The sequence below is a fragment of the Paralichthys olivaceus genome, chromosome 14 (assembly GCF_024713975.1).
Source record: "Paralichthys olivaceus isolate ysfri-2021 chromosome 14, ASM2471397v2, whole genome shotgun sequence".
NCBI lineage: Eukaryota > Metazoa > Chordata > Actinopteri > Pleuronectiformes > Paralichthyidae > Paralichthys > Paralichthys olivaceus.
In genome coordinates, this window is record NC_091106.1 from 20412130 (window position 1) to 20427972 (window position 15843).

At 44.4% G+C, this 15843-nt stretch overlaps 2 protein-coding genes across 16 annotated transcripts in view; both read left to right on the top strand.

Annotated features, from left to right (window-relative positions):
- LOC109633575 (mitogen-activated protein kinase kinase kinase kinase 3) overlaps positions 1-8379 on the top strand; it is a 36356-nt gene extending 27977 nt beyond the window's left edge. For 8 of the 14 annotated variants that reach the window (XM_069538915.1, XM_069538922.1, XM_020093567.2 and 5 more), the window contains 13 exons: positions 216-257; positions 526-610; positions 720-799; positions 1015-1075; positions 1180-1297; positions 1386-1444; positions 1670-1773; positions 1928-2099; positions 2203-2271; positions 2358-2450; positions 2563-2633; positions 3017-3072; positions 3985-8379. In XM_069538915.1, the coding sequence (XP_069395016.1) occupies positions 216-257; positions 526-610; positions 720-799; positions 1015-1075; positions 1180-1297; positions 1386-1444; positions 1670-1773; positions 1928-2099; positions 2203-2271; positions 2358-2450; positions 2563-2633; positions 3017-3072; positions 3985-4072 (1098 nt within the window). In that variant the 3' untranslated portion in view covers positions 4073-8379. Of the gene's footprint in view, positions 1-215; positions 258-525; positions 611-719; positions 800-1014; positions 1076-1179; positions 1298-1385; positions 1445-1669; positions 1774-1927; positions 2100-2202; positions 2272-2357; positions 2451-2562; positions 2634-3016; positions 3073-3172; positions 3227-3984 lie in introns of all 14 variants that reach the window. The other 6 variants (XM_069538914.1, XM_069538920.1, XM_069538917.1 and 3 more) reach the window with 1 other exon arrangement.
- A 405-nt stretch (positions 8380-8784) lies between these two features.
- Positions 8785-15556, top strand: LOC109631620 (galectin-related protein). 2 transcript variants are annotated; one of them, XM_020090483.2, is made up of 5 exons: positions 8785-9092; positions 9588-9680; positions 9774-9862; positions 10533-10719; positions 12369-12661. In XM_020090483.2, the coding sequence occupies exons 1-5, from the start codon at positions 9060-9062 to the stop codon at positions 12510-12512; spliced, it is 546 nt and encodes a 181-aa protein (XP_019946042.1). In that variant the 5' UTR covers positions 8785-9059; the 3' UTR covers positions 12513-12661. The 2 variants fall into 2 exon arrangements, with proteins under 2 accessions (XP_019946042.1, XP_019946050.1); XM_020090491.2 differs by having other exon boundaries at positions 8923-9092; positions 9597-9680; positions 12369-15556.
- The last annotated feature ends 287 nt before the right edge of the window (positions 15557-15843 follow it).

A 15843-nucleotide genomic window follows, 5' to 3' on the forward strand; every position in this document is an offset into this window, starting at 1 on the left:
ATTGCTGTGTCATAGAGTAGAAAGGTTTGGGACCCTGTTGAAGCCAGCTCGCTGTATTTTGTCCCTTTCTATTTTGTTGAAAATAATGCTCACAAATTGTGAAGATTTGAAGCTTGTGAAGATTAATAATTGAGGAATTGTTGGTGCCGCAACCAGAGAGAAGTTCTTACTGACTCTGTTTGCATGCATGTGTGTGTTTATGCATTTTTTCCCAGATGCCAATCAGTAATGGTCTCCCACCTACACCTAAAGTCCATGTAAGTAACAGTTTGATTCTGCTCTACCTCAGACATAGTAAAATAAAACTGTAGAAGTATAATATAATCAATTTTCAGTCGATTCACTCTGTAGGAAGTCAATCAGATATTTAATTTAAACTATGCTCTCCTCTAGAAAACCTTGATATCTCTGGGGAGAATTTTATAATTAATAAGATTGAGACACGTAATCTGCACAGTCACCATGTTCTATCTATTTAATTCTCCCTTTCCACCTTGTTTAATTATTGTCTCCTATTGTTGGCAGATGGGAGCATGTTTCTCAAAGGTGTTCAATGGTTGTCCTCTGAAAATCCACTGTGCCACTTCATGGATCAACCCAGACACCAGAGGTAACGCACAGGAGACGAGTTGATCATCAGCTCACTCTTGTAGTCGTTTGTTCATGTTGTAATCTGAGCTGTTTTTGCTCTAATTAGTTTATTGTTGTGTTTTTTCCAGACCAGTATTTGATATTTGGAGCTGAAGAGGGGATCTACACATTAAACCTTAATGAGCTGCATGAGACCACGATGGAACAGGTGCCCAACACTCCCTTCAAATCATTCAGGCTGCACCAAATTGCACACACTCAGAGATGTTCCCTGAGAAATCTGTGAAAAAAGAACAACCAAAATTTGCCCTATCTTACTTTGTTGATAAAGATATTTAAAAACAATCCCAGAAAGTTTTATGGCATCGTTCTCGGCCCATGTCTCATCGCTGCATCTTAATTTTCTCTATCTTCTGTCTGCAGCTCTTCCCACGAAGGTGTACCTGGTTATATGTCATGAACAATTGTCTTCTCTCCATATCTGGTGAGCTCTTACTTTTATCCGTCTCTATATAGAATTGTCACAACAGGATTTGTATGTTTTTTTTCTCATATTAAGTGATTTGTCTTCTCTTCATCCCGTCCCAGGAAAAGCGTCCCAGCTGTACTCTCATACCCTGAGCGGTCTGTTCGAACAGGCCCGGCAGTTACAGAAGTTACCCGTAGCCATTCCCACACACAAGCTGCCTGATAAGATGATTCCCAGGTAACGCTCCAACCAGACACATTTAACTGTGATCATCTGAAGTCTCCAACATAAACCACAAAATCCACTGTCTTTGTCTGTTTTACAGGAAGTTTGCTGTGTCCAATAAGATTCCTGACACTAAAGGATGCCAAAAGTGCTGCGTTGGTGAGCAGGAGCATTTCACATTTCTCTTCAAGATGTTTTAACCTATGTCTCATAATACTTTAAGTTCCAAATCAGTAAATAACAAACTGATGAGTGAGTAACGACACTGTCAAACCACATATTATAGTTAAGTAACTAAGAAGGATCGAGGCTACTGAACAAAGTGTGTAGTGCTGCTGAGACACAAAATGTACAAGGTAATAAAGAAGTGTTTTGTTCTTGCAGTGCGTAACCCATACACAGGTCATAAGTATCTGTGTGGAGCCTTCCAGTCCAGCGTCATGCTGTTGGAGTGGGTGGAGTCCATGCAGAAGTTCATGCTCATCAAGGTTTGTTTCGTGACGCTTCACCTCGTTTATCAGCTCATTTGAAAGATGACTCCTTGTTTTGGTTTATTCCATTCTACTGTAAATCATACTGACTTCCTGTCTGTGACACTAAGGCAGCTTCTCTCTTTTTCGACGTCTTTCATCAACACAACAGAACATCGACTTCCCGCTGCCGTGTCCATTGGAGGTCTTTGAGATGCTGGTGGTCCCGGAGCAGACCTACCCTCTGATCTGCGTGGCCGTCAGTAAAGGCACCGAACTCAACCAGGTGGTTCGGTTCGGCACAGTCAACCCCAACTGTACCTCCTCCTGGTTCACAGAAGCAGGTGAGAACCAGTGCTGACGTGTTAACGTGACAACACGTGATGTTTCTGATGTGTTAAACACGAAGGTTAAAAAACGAACTCTCCCTCATCTCTGTCTCTGCAGACACACCACAGACGTGTGTGATCCACGTCACTCAGCTAGAGAGAGACACTATCCTCGTCTGCCTCGACAGTGAGTGCAACACAGACACACTTTTACATATCTCTGTGTTTGTGCTGTGAAGCTTTTGACCACCTCGCTCATCCCACTCTCTACAGGGTGTATAAAGATAGTGAACCTGCAGGGGCGCTTGAAATCCAGCAGAAAGCTTTCAGCCGAGCTGACGTTCAACTTCCAGATTGAAGCCACGGGTAAATAAAAACAGAGCCACACCCGTGACATAAATGTTGAGGTGGTGACTCTCATAACTCTTCTAGTGGGGTTTTAAATTACAAGCTTATCTGTTTGTCTGCTTCTTTGCAGTTTGTCTCCAAGACAGTGTCCTGGCTTTCTGGAGGCATGGCATGCAGGGACGGAGCTTCAAGACCAACGAGGTGCAATTTATAGCGTGTGTGTGTTGGTGTGGGGGGGGTGGTCTATGGACTGTGTAATGAGGTTCACTTCCAGGCATCAAGACAGGATGTTCTTCAATGTCCGACTGTTACTGAATTTTAATTGATGTTGTTGTAGCTGCTTGATTCCTGAAATAGAAGCAGATCGATGAAGCATTATATTTCTTGAATTGCACAGGTCGATTTTTCAGATCTGCAAAATCACTTGAAGTCGCGAAAACATTCGATCAGGATCCAGTTTAACGTCATTGTTGTCGGCCAGTCAGAAGAAACTGAATTTGTCATCAATCTTCAAAATCTTGGTTTATTAGTGAAACACAAGCTTTAAAGATCGTTTTATGATTTTTGTGTCTTCCCTTGGTCAGATCACCCAGGAGATCTCTGACAGCACACGCATCTTCAGACTACTGGGATCAGACAGGTGAGAACACACACTCTCACCAACACACACACGACTTCTCACTTCATACACATCATCACACGCTCTGGTCTGTGTTAACTATGATGTCTTATCACTGAAGACGTGCTGACTGTAGACATCCAGAGGCCGCGGACAGAGGCCTCTCTCTGCCCAGGTACACTCACTGCCCACTGGCCACACATGGCCCAAAACTCTGCCTCTTTCTGTGGGGACTCTGGAGGTCTGCTTGACTCAGGAGCTTTGAGACTGGCTGAGAGGAAGGGACTGTGTGTTTTGGGGGGGGGGTGTTATTAAGTCATGACGGCATTGACACCAAAATCATCTTTGTGTGGTCTGAATGCTGAATTTTTCAGTTTCACAACATTTGATCATTGCCATCATCTACTTTAAGGATCATTTTGGTGTCTTCTGTCTCATTACTCAACAAGGGCCTTTAAGTTTTGATGTGTGAATGTGTCTGAGCCTCCCTGTTAAAACCATAGACTGTGTATAAAGTCGCATGACGTGTTTCCACTTCCTCCTATTTTACGAAAAAAGAAGCCAGAAAATCCTGTAAATCGGTTTCCGCCATCATGTCGTCCATCTTTAAATACAGTCTATGGTTAACAGCCTTCTGTCTGTTTCCCTGCAGGACGTGTACTGTAGTCTGAAACTAAAATGTATCTCTCCTGTCGCCGTCTTTTTCCTGTTAACTGGGCGTTCACAGGGTTAGAGTGGATCCTGCGTGGGTTGCTGGTTGTCTGGACGTATTTTACTTTTGCCATAAAAACTAATAACATTCTGAAACAGACTGGGCCGTAACTTTATCAGGGATTTAAAGGCAAAAAAACAGATTTATGTTTTGGTATTCTCACTTGAAACTAACCTGGGTTTTTGTGTGTGTGTGTGTGTCTGTGTGCTTTTGTGTTACAGAGTTGTGGTGCTGGAGAGCAGGCCGACAGACAACCCTACAGCCCACAGCAACCTCTACATCCTGGCAGGCCATGAAAACAGCTACTGAGACACACACACTCACACACACAAACACAATCTCTAAACAGCATACCACTGATGCAACCGGGAGACACACTCAGTCCAACGATATCGCTATCCCACCCGTCTCCACCTTCTCACTGGGCAGTGTAACTGGGAGACGAGCAGTTTGTGGGTGCAGACGTGGATTCCCTCTCGTTTAAAATGCACCGCAGTGTTTTTATGTGTATCAGTTGAGCATGTTGTAGAAGGACAGCGGGTTGTGGGCTGGTTTCTGATGGGGCGAGGGTTGAAGCAGCTGGTCTGAGGCCAGTCTGGGTCACGGTAGCTGGGGGGGGTCTCTTCTCTGCAAGAACGACTTCAGCCCAGAATCCTGATAGCATCCCACCTCCCCCTGCATACCGCACACTGGGAAAACAGCGTCCAGCACAGAAGTTCAACACTACTTCTTCTACTACTTCTACACACATTAGTACTACTACTACTACTGCTACTTGCGCTAAGCTTCACAGAACAGCCATCTTGCACAGAAAACCTTCCCTTCCCCCCTTTGTCGTCTTTTCCTCTGTCTCCTCCTCCCTCTTTCCCTTCCTCTTTTTCTTTTTTTTTTTTAAACTACACCTTTATTTATTGTGGCATGATGTAACTTTAACAACCAGGATGGCTTTCCTGTTTTATTAATTTTTTTTTTTTAAAGGATAAAAAAGAGAAAACGGACTAAAAAAGCTTCGCCACCTCTGCTAGAATCCAATTCCAGTACCATCACCACACCACACAAGTGCTTAATTGACCTCTATTTAATTGTTGTAAATATAAATGTAGTATTTTTTGACAGAGACAAACACTAAAAAGACTAAGGTCGTGTAGATAGGTGTGTGTATAGTTGCTCTGTACAACTGTGGAGACAAATATAGAGACAGAGACGGTGGAGGTGTCACAGGGCAGTAAATTCACTTCCTGTTTCCCTGATCATGTGACGAGGTCCAGGAAGCGAAGACCCCCGCAGTCTCCTCAGGTGGACAGCTGTAGTCGTCTGATATTATTCTAATAAGGATCTGGAAGCTCAGGATCGGACTGAGCAAACACAGGAAGCGGCACTGATTGGTCATTTTCATCCTGCATGCGTCGCCATCCAGACTTCCTGCTTGTTTGCACCATAGCGACTGTTGTCAGGTCAGCGTACATTTTGAGTTCTGTTCATTTACGTTTCTGTTTCCTGTCTCAACTTCATCTTTTTTTTTTTTATTCTATTTTAATCAGAAAGCCTTTTTTTTTTTTTTCTTAAATGTTTTTTTTTTATTGAACCACTGGTGTTAAAATTTTGCACAGAGAAAAAAACGTATTTGATAAACAAATGTGATGTCATCATATGACCTTGTTTGTATGCACAGTGTGTGTGTGAGTGTGTGTATATGTGTGTGCATAGACATAGAATCTGCACATATGAGTGCATCGTACACAGATCTGGTCTGTAAGTCACAGTTTCTGCCTGAAGCCCCTTTAAAAAAAAATATCTGGATTTACACAGAAAGAAAAATTGTTTATATTTATACAGTAAATTGGTTTAAATGAAACATCATCCATAACTAAACAAGGAGATTCCAAATTAAAATAATAACACAAATACTAGAATGGCACTTGTTAGAAATTCCAGTCTCCACATTTAAATTCAGATCCATCAATTAATTCCTGGAAGTTGCTAAAAACGTTAAGGAAAGAGAGTAAAAGTAATTTTTGTAGTTTTAGTGTGATCCAGCAGAGAAACAAACAAACGCACAGGAGCACACGACCTCCTTTACCGAGTGGTAATAATTATTTCATAGACTTCTCTGTATTAACAGCAACAGAAACGTTTGGATCAAATATTACGATAATGTTTTTGAATTCTAAAACAAGGACAATAACATTCTTTGTCCTGCTTATAGACAGAATATTGGGCTGATCGATCAGATGCCATTTTGATTTCTGTGTAAATCCTTCGTCTTCAACGTTCACTGCTGTGACTTTATCTAAAGGACACTACATGCATGCAGACGTGCACCGTGTGCTTGTGTGTGGGAGGGCACACGGCCGTCTTTACAAGCTGTGACACTCGAGGTTTCTCTGACACTAGTTTAGATCAACATAAGAAGATGCAGTCACCGACCCTGGAATCAGAGCTGTAACTATTTGGCTTAATTTTTCAAGTCACACACTTCTCAGTCATTTCTTCGATTGGATGCACAGGTGTGAGCTGCAGAAAGTGAACCAGTCAGATAAACAAGAGACGTGTACGCCGGAACATCGAGTTCATACACAAAACAAAAGCACACAAGTGACTCTTGATGCAGTGATAACGATGATCCCTGCTGTGTGAACTGGGATTTCTCTGGTTGATAGAAACTTAAAACTAGAAGTACGCTGCGACCTTGTGAACAGAAATCTGTATCTGACGCCACACGGGGCGATAAATCCTGCTTCCTGTGAAATCTAGTGCTTTGACATTTACGTCCCTTGATCCAAACGCAATTCAATGCTAGACTATAAAATGGTATCGTAGATGAAAATATTAATTACATCATCAGTGCTGAAGCTAAAGTTCAACTGACCCCTGCTGACGGGCAGCGGCGAAAACCGTAGCAGCTTCCTGCTCCTCCTCTTCTTACCCTTTTGTGTTCAGTGAAACGAGTCGCATCAGTGACGCCGCAGCACGTCCGTCCTCCAGACATCACACCTGTGCCCCTGCACGCTCTTCCACCGTTCCACTATGATTTACTGATCAGATCCTCTCACTGGATTCCAGCTCCTGATTCGTTGTGTTGAATATCGAGGGTGTGAATTCACTGTGAGGATAGAATTGATTTGTCTGTGTTGTTTTAAAATCACCGGTGCACAAATATCGATCATTCAATACGTTAGTACGACATTAAACTGCCATGGAGTGAACGTAGAGCAGAAACTTCTTCAGCATAGTTTTGTAGAATCTCAATGCTGTGTGTAATTTGACTTTAAATCATAGACTGTATATTAAGACGGACACTTCCTCCCATTGTAGAAAAATGAAGCCAGAGTATCTTGGAAACAGACGTCACCATCCTACTGGAAAATGAACATTTGAACATACTTCAGTGAAAATGACAGAAACTTTACCTTTTTAGATTGGCCCATGTCCCATCCACTAACGTGGAGGAAGCAGGAGCCGTCATGTCGTCCATCTTTATATATTCAGTCTATGAATTAAACCAAACGCCAAATCTGCTGAACTCCTCGGGCGACTGTCGCTTCAGAAAAACAAGCAAACGTGGAAATTCATTGCCATTATTTGGACTCGCCTCGAACGTGCGTCCCCAACCCGGTCGAGGGATTTAGCCACAATCATGCTAAAACATTAGCGTCTTGCCAAGATCCGTTAATACAGATGAGAGTGTCAGAGCTGCGGCCAAGTTCTATTCACGCAATCAGCGTCTTTTACAAATGTGTTCATTCAGCATCAAAAAGAGAATTCAGTTATTCTAAATATACTGATTATTCACTTTTGATATTAAGGATCAGTTCTCTTATATCTCTTGATTTTAGCAGCGTGTCATGACCAAGTCTGTTTCCAGTTCATCGTACATTTGGAAGAAATTCATCAAACTTATGTCAAAGAACACACAGTTTATGGATTTTACGTTATTTTTAATTTAATGCCAAAATATACTATGATAATAATATAATAATTATTAAATTTCACTCTCTATCACAACAGCTCATCTAAAATCGTTAAAAGTATGTTTGTTTGTTTTCTGTGGGTTCATTCAGTTTTATTTTTTGGGGGAAACTCTCTTGCAGAATAACAATGTGTCTCCGTTGGATTGAACGATGCTTCTGTGATTTTTCTGATTTTAATCTATGAACCTGTAAAGCAGGTGCCAACTCGGCCTTCCATTGATTGTTGTTTCATGAGCTCAACTTCTCCTGGGTCAAATCCTGTGTGACGGTAATTCACAGTGATCGTTTTGAGATGACGTGGACACCAGATATGTGGACGTCTTGAATGAAAACTCTGGATGGAGGTCAACTCCGCATACTTGGTTCCAGTCGGATGAAACTAAACACAGATGCGTTATTTAAAAACCCAGTTTGATCCGGGAATCCTCCCAATATTCCACAAAACACACGTCTCCTCTGTTCTGTCGCTATCACACCACCTTTGTCTTTTTGTTTTCATAATGCAATGCACATGTTATGAAATGTATATAGTGTAAAATAAAAAATGGGTTTGTTTTACATACTGTATAATTGCCTATATTTTGTTTCAGAAGTGTAACAGATTTATGAGATGACAGGTTAACACATTAAAAAGAAGGAACTCAACCGGTCGGCTGTCCTGTGGTCATTTGTACATCTCTGTATGTCCCCAGAGTGAAGGACACCTACGAGACACGGGCTGTTGAGTTCATGTAATGGGTGTAGATGTCCACAGAGGGGCAGGAGAGAGAGAGGGAGGAGGACAGGAATGGACAGAGGGGGGAGGGATGGGGGGGTATTTGTGCTGAAGTCAATGAAAGGGAAATAATGTGAATGTCCAGTTCATTCAGTGAGAAGCTGTTAAATCATCTCAGTCTGAATTCAGAGGGACGAGTCCTTCTGCAGCTCACACACTCAGTGTCCTCTCTCTCTCTCCTCTGTCCTGGATTGTTCTTTGTTCCAGGGAATAAAAACGGAGCCTAATTGGGTGAAGGGTTGAGGGGGAGTCTGTCTGATTAGCCTCCTCCAGCAGCAGACGGGGATTAAGCTCTTGCTCTGTAATTATTATAAAAGCATACGTCAGCAGATATCCACCCATTTTCCGCAGGAGGACTGACCGTGGAGAGCGGAGCAGCGGAGCAGCGGAGGAGGCATGTGCAGCCCGGCGAGGCCCCGGTGAGACGTGGAGCAGACGCGGGCTGGAGGAGCAGGAACAGGAACATCCGCCTGAGTCAGCGCCACGACGCGGACACACACACGCTCTCTCCCCCGGCACTGAGCGCGGCGCTGCGCTAATACGCATCAAGATGGCGGTGCAGGCAGCGGAGAACGACGGAATAGTGAGTATATTTAAGAACAGGTGGTGCCTGGCGCGTTAGAGTTTGTGTTGTTTCACACAGAGGCGTGTGGGGTTGATTGTTTTACGCACCGTTATGTCGTTTATTGTGCGCGGAGCGCGTTCCGGGCGCGCAGGGCGACTCCTCTTTCATGTGTGGCCGGGGGGGAGGACATGGGAAACCCGATACGTTTGTGTGGAAGTGTCGGCGGTGTGTGTTCACCTGGGCCGATCAGCCGGTGCACCGCGAAATGTGCGCGGTTGCAGCGCTGCGCAATGTGCGTGCAGCCAATTTGGAGCCGATGAGGCCACTTGCTAATCTCACGCTGCTCCAAAAAATAACAACATGACAAGTCTGCTGCTGCTGCCACCGTGTCATTGTTGTAAGCAGAGACCAGTGTGTGTGTGTGTGTGTGTGTGTGTGTGTGTGTGTGTGGATGTGTGTGTTTTTGGCACATCTGTAAATGACAGTTTGCATCCTTTGCTTTTTTCCTCACTGGTGTTGCAGAATGTGGAGGACGACCACCTGAACGACTCGCTGGGGAACCCCGGCCTCATCTCACCTGACAAGGAGGACATATCACGTCTCCTGGTATGAAAAGAAGAACCCTCAACACCCTCCTGTGCCTCCTGCTTTACGCCTCCGGTCATGTGCGTAATGGATCAAATTTGTTTTTTTGCGCAGACGGTGCCATTCAGCGGACGTATCCGGGGAGGCATGCGGCCAGGGAAGAAGATCATAGTGATGGGGATTGTCGACCAGGAGCCGGAGAGGTGAGAACACCACGAGCTGCTGCAGCTTCACGTGTAAAGCGTCCTGTTGTGTCTGTAATGAGTGATTCGGTGAGAGATAGGCTCTTTGTTCTGAGGCCAGTCAGACCTGCACAGCCACTCCAGGACACACTGTGGGCAGCCCGGGAGAGAATGGTGGCTTCTTAAGTATGCAGAGACAGGGCGTTCCCCCCAGCAGCAGCAGCAGGGAGACAGAGGGGGTTACAGAGGAAAGAGAGGGGGAAAGCAGGGCCCAGTGAGGCTGACTTGTTTGGGTGTGTCCTCGTTCCCTACATGGAAACTTGTGTCAAACTTGGATGAAACCTCCCCATGACCTCACCATGTTCTGTGGCTGCTGCTGGCACAGTATTCATGCCAAAGTTCAGGCGACTGTCCCGGCTCACGCAAAACACAAGACTGCTTCTCTTTGTCTGGATCTCAGAGCCGAGGAAGTTACTGTAATCATGGTGGGGGGGGGGGGGTCAGCAGGGATTATTACTAATTAACACTCAATGCTTTGCTCCTACACAGCAGCAGCAGAATTATGATTTATCCCAGATTAGCTATTGGACTCATATCCCACATCTGACGTCCTGTCTGTCTGACCCCTCAATCCTCTGCCCCCCCCCCCCCCCCCCCCCCTCAATCCTCTGTTCCCCTCCTCCTCCTCCAGCTTTGACGTGAGCCTGACCTGCGGCCGTGACTCAGAGAAGGAGCAGCCGGCGTACGACGTGGCCCTGAAACTCACCGCCCGCTTCGGCGACCGCCAGTTCCTACGCAGTGCCCGCATCTCTGGGAAGTGGACAGGGGAGGAGGCGTCCACTGCCTACTTCCCCTTCATCCCTGATCAGCCCTTCAGGGTAAACACTCATTTTTTCAGGAATGCAACAGTAAATGTGCCAGAACGCCTCTTTTTTTTTTGTTCAGAGACAAACAGGAAGTGTGTTTCTCTGTTAAATCATATCTACATGCAGCTTGTATCCTGTGTGCCCGTCTGTTTACTGCGTCAGGATCAGCTGTTTGTGTGTGTGTGTGGGGGGGGGGGCAGTCGAACACATAATGCACGATGCGTAATTTTCCGAAAGACCTGAGGACTTGTGAGCTCATGACGTCAAATTCCGCTCTAATAATCCTGAATGTGGCCTGAAAACCAACATATGGTGTTTGACTAAAAATATACGATGAGGCATTCGAGTGCCCGTAAAAATTTAAAGCAATACATTTCTATTCAAACAATACAAGACACAACAACCTGCATCTTTAATCCCTGCGTCTGGTTATGTAACGTCACAGTGACCAGTTCATGACTCAGTGAAAAGCTCGGGGACGGAGATTAGGGACGTTTTTTTGCAGATTGTTCCTTGTGGTTTTGTGGTTTTGTTGGCATGTGGACGGACACGTGACGGGATGTGGTTTCAGAGAACATCACATCGACCGGCCTCAGGCACAGTGAACCCACCTATGAGTCTGTTCTCTCTGGTCCCGACCGCACGGAGGGATGTTGTTTACACTGGTGCATTTTGGGATTTGGTGTGTTTAGGTTCACAGTGTTTTCAGATGCTTGTTCAGTGGTTTTGGAAAATGTTAAAACAATGAAATGGAGCAGCAGTGAGATGTGTTAGAAGAGATTTTCATTCAGAGCCGACACCAAGATAAGGGAGTAAAAATAATCCCATTTACTGGCTGATGTATTTATCTTCACAAGTTTGACGTCGTCAGCTTGTGTTTCTTGAAGACGTCTCACGTTTCATCCCGAGGCTTCTTCAGCTCTAACTGACTAATGGGAGGTTTCGGGTATTTAACATCTGTGGGTTTGTGTTTAGAGTCGTTATGTTAATCAGGCAGATCGTTAACCCTCCCCCCAGTGAGTGGGCTGTTGAGTCCTCGGAGTCGAGGTGTGAATGGCTGTTGATACATGTGAGTTGTTGATCCGCCCGTGAGTCATTAGGGTCACTGGAGTTGGGTGTTGACCTCCTCGTTTTCCAGCTTCTTTCCCTCCTCTGTCAAACCATCATCTTTCTCTGGCCAGCAAACGCACATCACCAGAAGAATCTCAAACTAACACCGACACCAAGATGTCGATGAAATGCTCACGTATCAGTCAACCGATAAATGTGTTGGCCTCTATTTACGTCCGCCTCTCCGTGTACGTGTTGGTTGGTTTAATCGGATTTCAACAGAACTTGAGAGGAAGCTACATGGGTCAGGAAAGAACCCTTTGAATTTAGTTCCAGATCTGGATCAGGCGGCGGATCCAGGAAGTGATTTGTTCGGAGGTCAGGGGAATAATTCCTGGAAGTTGATTTAAACAATCGGGCACATTGAGAGAATTGATATCTTTGAGTGGCTAAGCTAAGCTAAGTTAACTTCCAGCTGTATTTACCACATAGGCCTGTTTTTGATGCACAAATAACAACACTGAGTTGTCCTTTGTTTATTCTAAAGCTGGATTCTTGATGACTCTCTTCTCCTCTCTCCGTCTTCTCTCCATCTTCTCTCCGTCCTTTAGGTCGAGATCCACTGCGAGCACCAGCGGTTCCGGATATTCGTGGACGGACACCAGCTGTTTGACTTTTATCACAAAGTAAAATCTTTGACCTCTATCGACACAGTACGGATACAAGGAGATCTACAGATCACCAAGCTCGGCTAACGCCCCCCCTCCTCCTCCTCCCGCTCTGCAAGTCGTGTGTGAAGCAAGGACTCGATCGCAGATGACCACACACACACACACACACGTTATGTCGCCATCCCTTACCCATCATGCAGCACCGCAGCGGCGTAGCAACTTGGAAAACGTCTCCGGTACTGACAAGTTAGAGATCTTCTGCTTAATTTCTCTCCCTCCCTGTTATTTGAAGATTCTGTCCGGTGCTTTGTGTGGGAACGTGTTTGCTCCATTTTCAGCAGTTTTTGCTTGTAGCCCCAGTTTTGTCAGATCCGGGATCTCACAGCTTATAAATAGTGCGTTCATTAGTTCTGTTGAATCCTCGAGGGACGCTGACAGAGAGGCAGGTGTTGGGGGGGGGCAGTTACTCAGGAACTTCTGGAACTCAGCAGCTACAGATTAAAACTTGTGTTTAAGACTGAAAATGTTTGAACTTAAATCAAAGTCTTAAACAAATACGTGCATATTGCTGAAGTTTAAAAAGGTGAAACTCTGCAGTGTTGACAGACCAGAGAATCAGATCAGAACTGGTTTTAAGTGACACTTAGCTGGATGTGAAGTTATTGTTGTCGTTATCTACTAAAACTCAAGTGCAGCATTTCTGCCTTTTCTCCGCGTTGGTTCGTCTCCAGCTCCGTTGGTTCGTCTCCAGCTCCGTTGGCTCCCCCCCCAGTCCTCCCTTGGGTTTATTCCAGTTGTCATAGCAACACGCTGCAGTCTCACCGACCTAAATACCCAAAAATGGGGATTATATCATGACAAGATGTGGCTTCCCACGCTGCACATTTTAGTGATGAATGCAGCCGTTAAAAAGGAGAATTAGTTAGAAAACTGATCTCTGCTGTTGAACTCCCAGGGCACATTTTTTCTTTCCTGCAGACTTCGTGTGAATTGGTCTCTGAAGCTGTTTTCAGACTTGAACTCTGGAAAATGTCCAGAACATTTGATCTGGACTCTTTCTTTCCTTTTACATACGAAGAAGTTTGTCCGGGTCGGACGTGTTTGAAAAGATGGAAAAATGTCTGGAACATTCAGGCAGGAGGCAGAACATGACGTTTAAATTCCACTGCGGGAATCAAGTGCTTTTGTTTACAGCACGTTCACACCGTTGTCGGCCCTTTGTCGCCAAAGGCTCTAGATTTCTCGTAGTCTTTCAAAATTGACATCTTCGTCGTTGTCCTGCGCGTGTACGGCTCCTTGTTTTCATCCTGAGACATTTTATTTCTTCCACGTCCGTGTCCGTCACGTGTTTGAAGCATAATTAACACGCCCACAAGCTCGCTGTGAATTTTCTGGACGTTTTCACTGTTGTGTTCTCACATTCCGGACATTTTACCAGGCGGCTGCAGGAAAAGTTCAGAAAATGTCACGACCTCAGTGCGTGTCTGAAAACAGCTTAACACAATATGCGACTTGTTTTCGTTTGTCCCACGTCATTATATATATATCCCGGAGAAAGTGTGCGGTCAATGTGTTCAGGTTTCAGCCGAGCGCAGACTTGTTCCGCGGTCAGCTTGTTGTTTCTGAAGCAGAATCGGAGCCTGGTGGTTTGCTGAATGTAAATTATTCATGTTTCTATGGTAGCGTAGAAGATAAAGTGATGCACAAAACTTTTTACCTAACGTCACAGTGTTTTTTTTGGTGGTACGGCCGGTGCTGTTATATCTTCAGTCTGACAGTATGTCTCACGTCTTTTATGGCTTTTTTAAAAAGTGTTTTTTTTTTTCCTGAATCATTCCACGTCAACGTCTCGTCCACACTGAAGCAGGTCGATGTTTTTAAACACGTCCTCGTTTAACGCAGCTCTTTGTCTCTGTAAGAAATCCACTGCACACAGGACATCTTGTCCTTCACTGAGGGAGAGAGAGAGTCGTAATAAATACACAGAAATAAACTCATTAACAGTTCTAGGTCTTGAAGAGCTCAAAGTATTAACATTCACTCTGTTCTGTAAAACACGTCAAACTAGATACGAAGTTCACTGTGTAGATTTCTGGATCACTTTCTAATAAAGGGTTGATGAGATGTAACTTATGGTTTTTATTAATGGGTAATAATTGATTCACTAATGCTTTGTCATAAGAAATAAACTTCGGAGTTTCCAGGTTGCAAAAGGAAAATAAATTGTAATAATAACATCTAATAAACATCAGTTTTTCAGTATTAAATGTTAATGAATCATAAAGGGTCCGGAGGTTCTCACTTTACTTTGTTAAAATATTTTTTACACAATGAGAAGAAATTGATTCTGGTTTAAATAGAGTGCGAGGACCAGTCAAACTGATTCTTCACAACCTGGCAACCCAAAAGTAGTTTCTTACAATGGTTACTTGACAAAATGTCAGTAAATTATTTATTAACCATTAATAAAGTTTTTACAACTTATTATCTCTTACTTATGAAAATGTGTTTATTAGAAAGTGGAACTGGATTCTTTTCGTTTGTCTTTGGAGAAAGATTTCAGGATTCATCACATCGAACTAAAAAGTTAAACTACAGATCGTAGTTCTCAAACACGGCTCTGTGGCAGGTCCGGCTAAAGTCAGTGTCTCCATCATGACATCATGACACACACACACACACACACACACACACACAGACTCAAAGTGAAAACAAAGCTTATCATGCTCTTCCTGCTGTGTCATGGTTTGTGAGCAGGTGTTGACCTGAAGAGAATGAAGGCGACGCCTCATGCTGCTGTGAATCTGGAGTAAGCCATAACATCTGTGCAGAACATCTGCACTGACCTCACTGCAGGGCGACGCAGGCCAACATCTTGTCTTTCTGTTACTGTTCAGACGCTCTCTGTTCTTTCACGGGGCGATAAGGTCTCTGACTGGTTTTCTCCTGGTCGGTCAGACGGGCTCTTTCCCTGGTGCTTCTCGTTTTCAGCAGCTGGTTTATTTTAGACACAAACAGGAAATGAGAACAGTTTGGTATGAGAGGGCAGCGAGGAGGTTAGAGCGACGCTTCATCATTCCAGTGTGGCAGCGGAACAAACAAGAGCAAATAAAGTGCGGTTGTGTTGATGGGTCGTGTGTTTTTTCATGCAAGTTTTCGTGTTTTCGTTCAATGGCAAACGATAAAAACACGTTTGTCGTCTTCATGTAGAGACAAGGGTTCGTGGTTGTGGCTCCTCGAACATGAAGCTGAGCTGAACAGTGTGAACAGCTGTGTGTGTTGTTAGGAATCATGAGGGCGTTGGATGAACCAGAAGACTTCCTGAATTAAAGGGCTCAAAGTGGGGGGGGGTGCTCTTTGTGTGGTTGTGCATGGAGACATTCTTTTTGTGTGTTTGTTATGTTGTCTGTGGTGC

Excerpts from the sequence above, each read along its gene's own strand:
- LOC109631620 (XM_020090483.2), top strand. The coding sequence starts at position 9,060 with ATGGCGGTGCAGGCAGCGGAGAACGACGGAATA. Across the intron at positions 9,681-9,773 it reads AGGACATATCACGTCTCCTG|ACGGTGCCATTCAGCGGACG; the intron begins GTATGAAAAGAA and ends TTTTTTGCGCAG. Across the intron at positions 9,863-10,532 it reads GTCGACCAGGAGCCGGAGAG|CTTTGACGTGAGCCTGACCT; the intron begins GTGAGAACACCA and ends CTCCTCCTCCAG.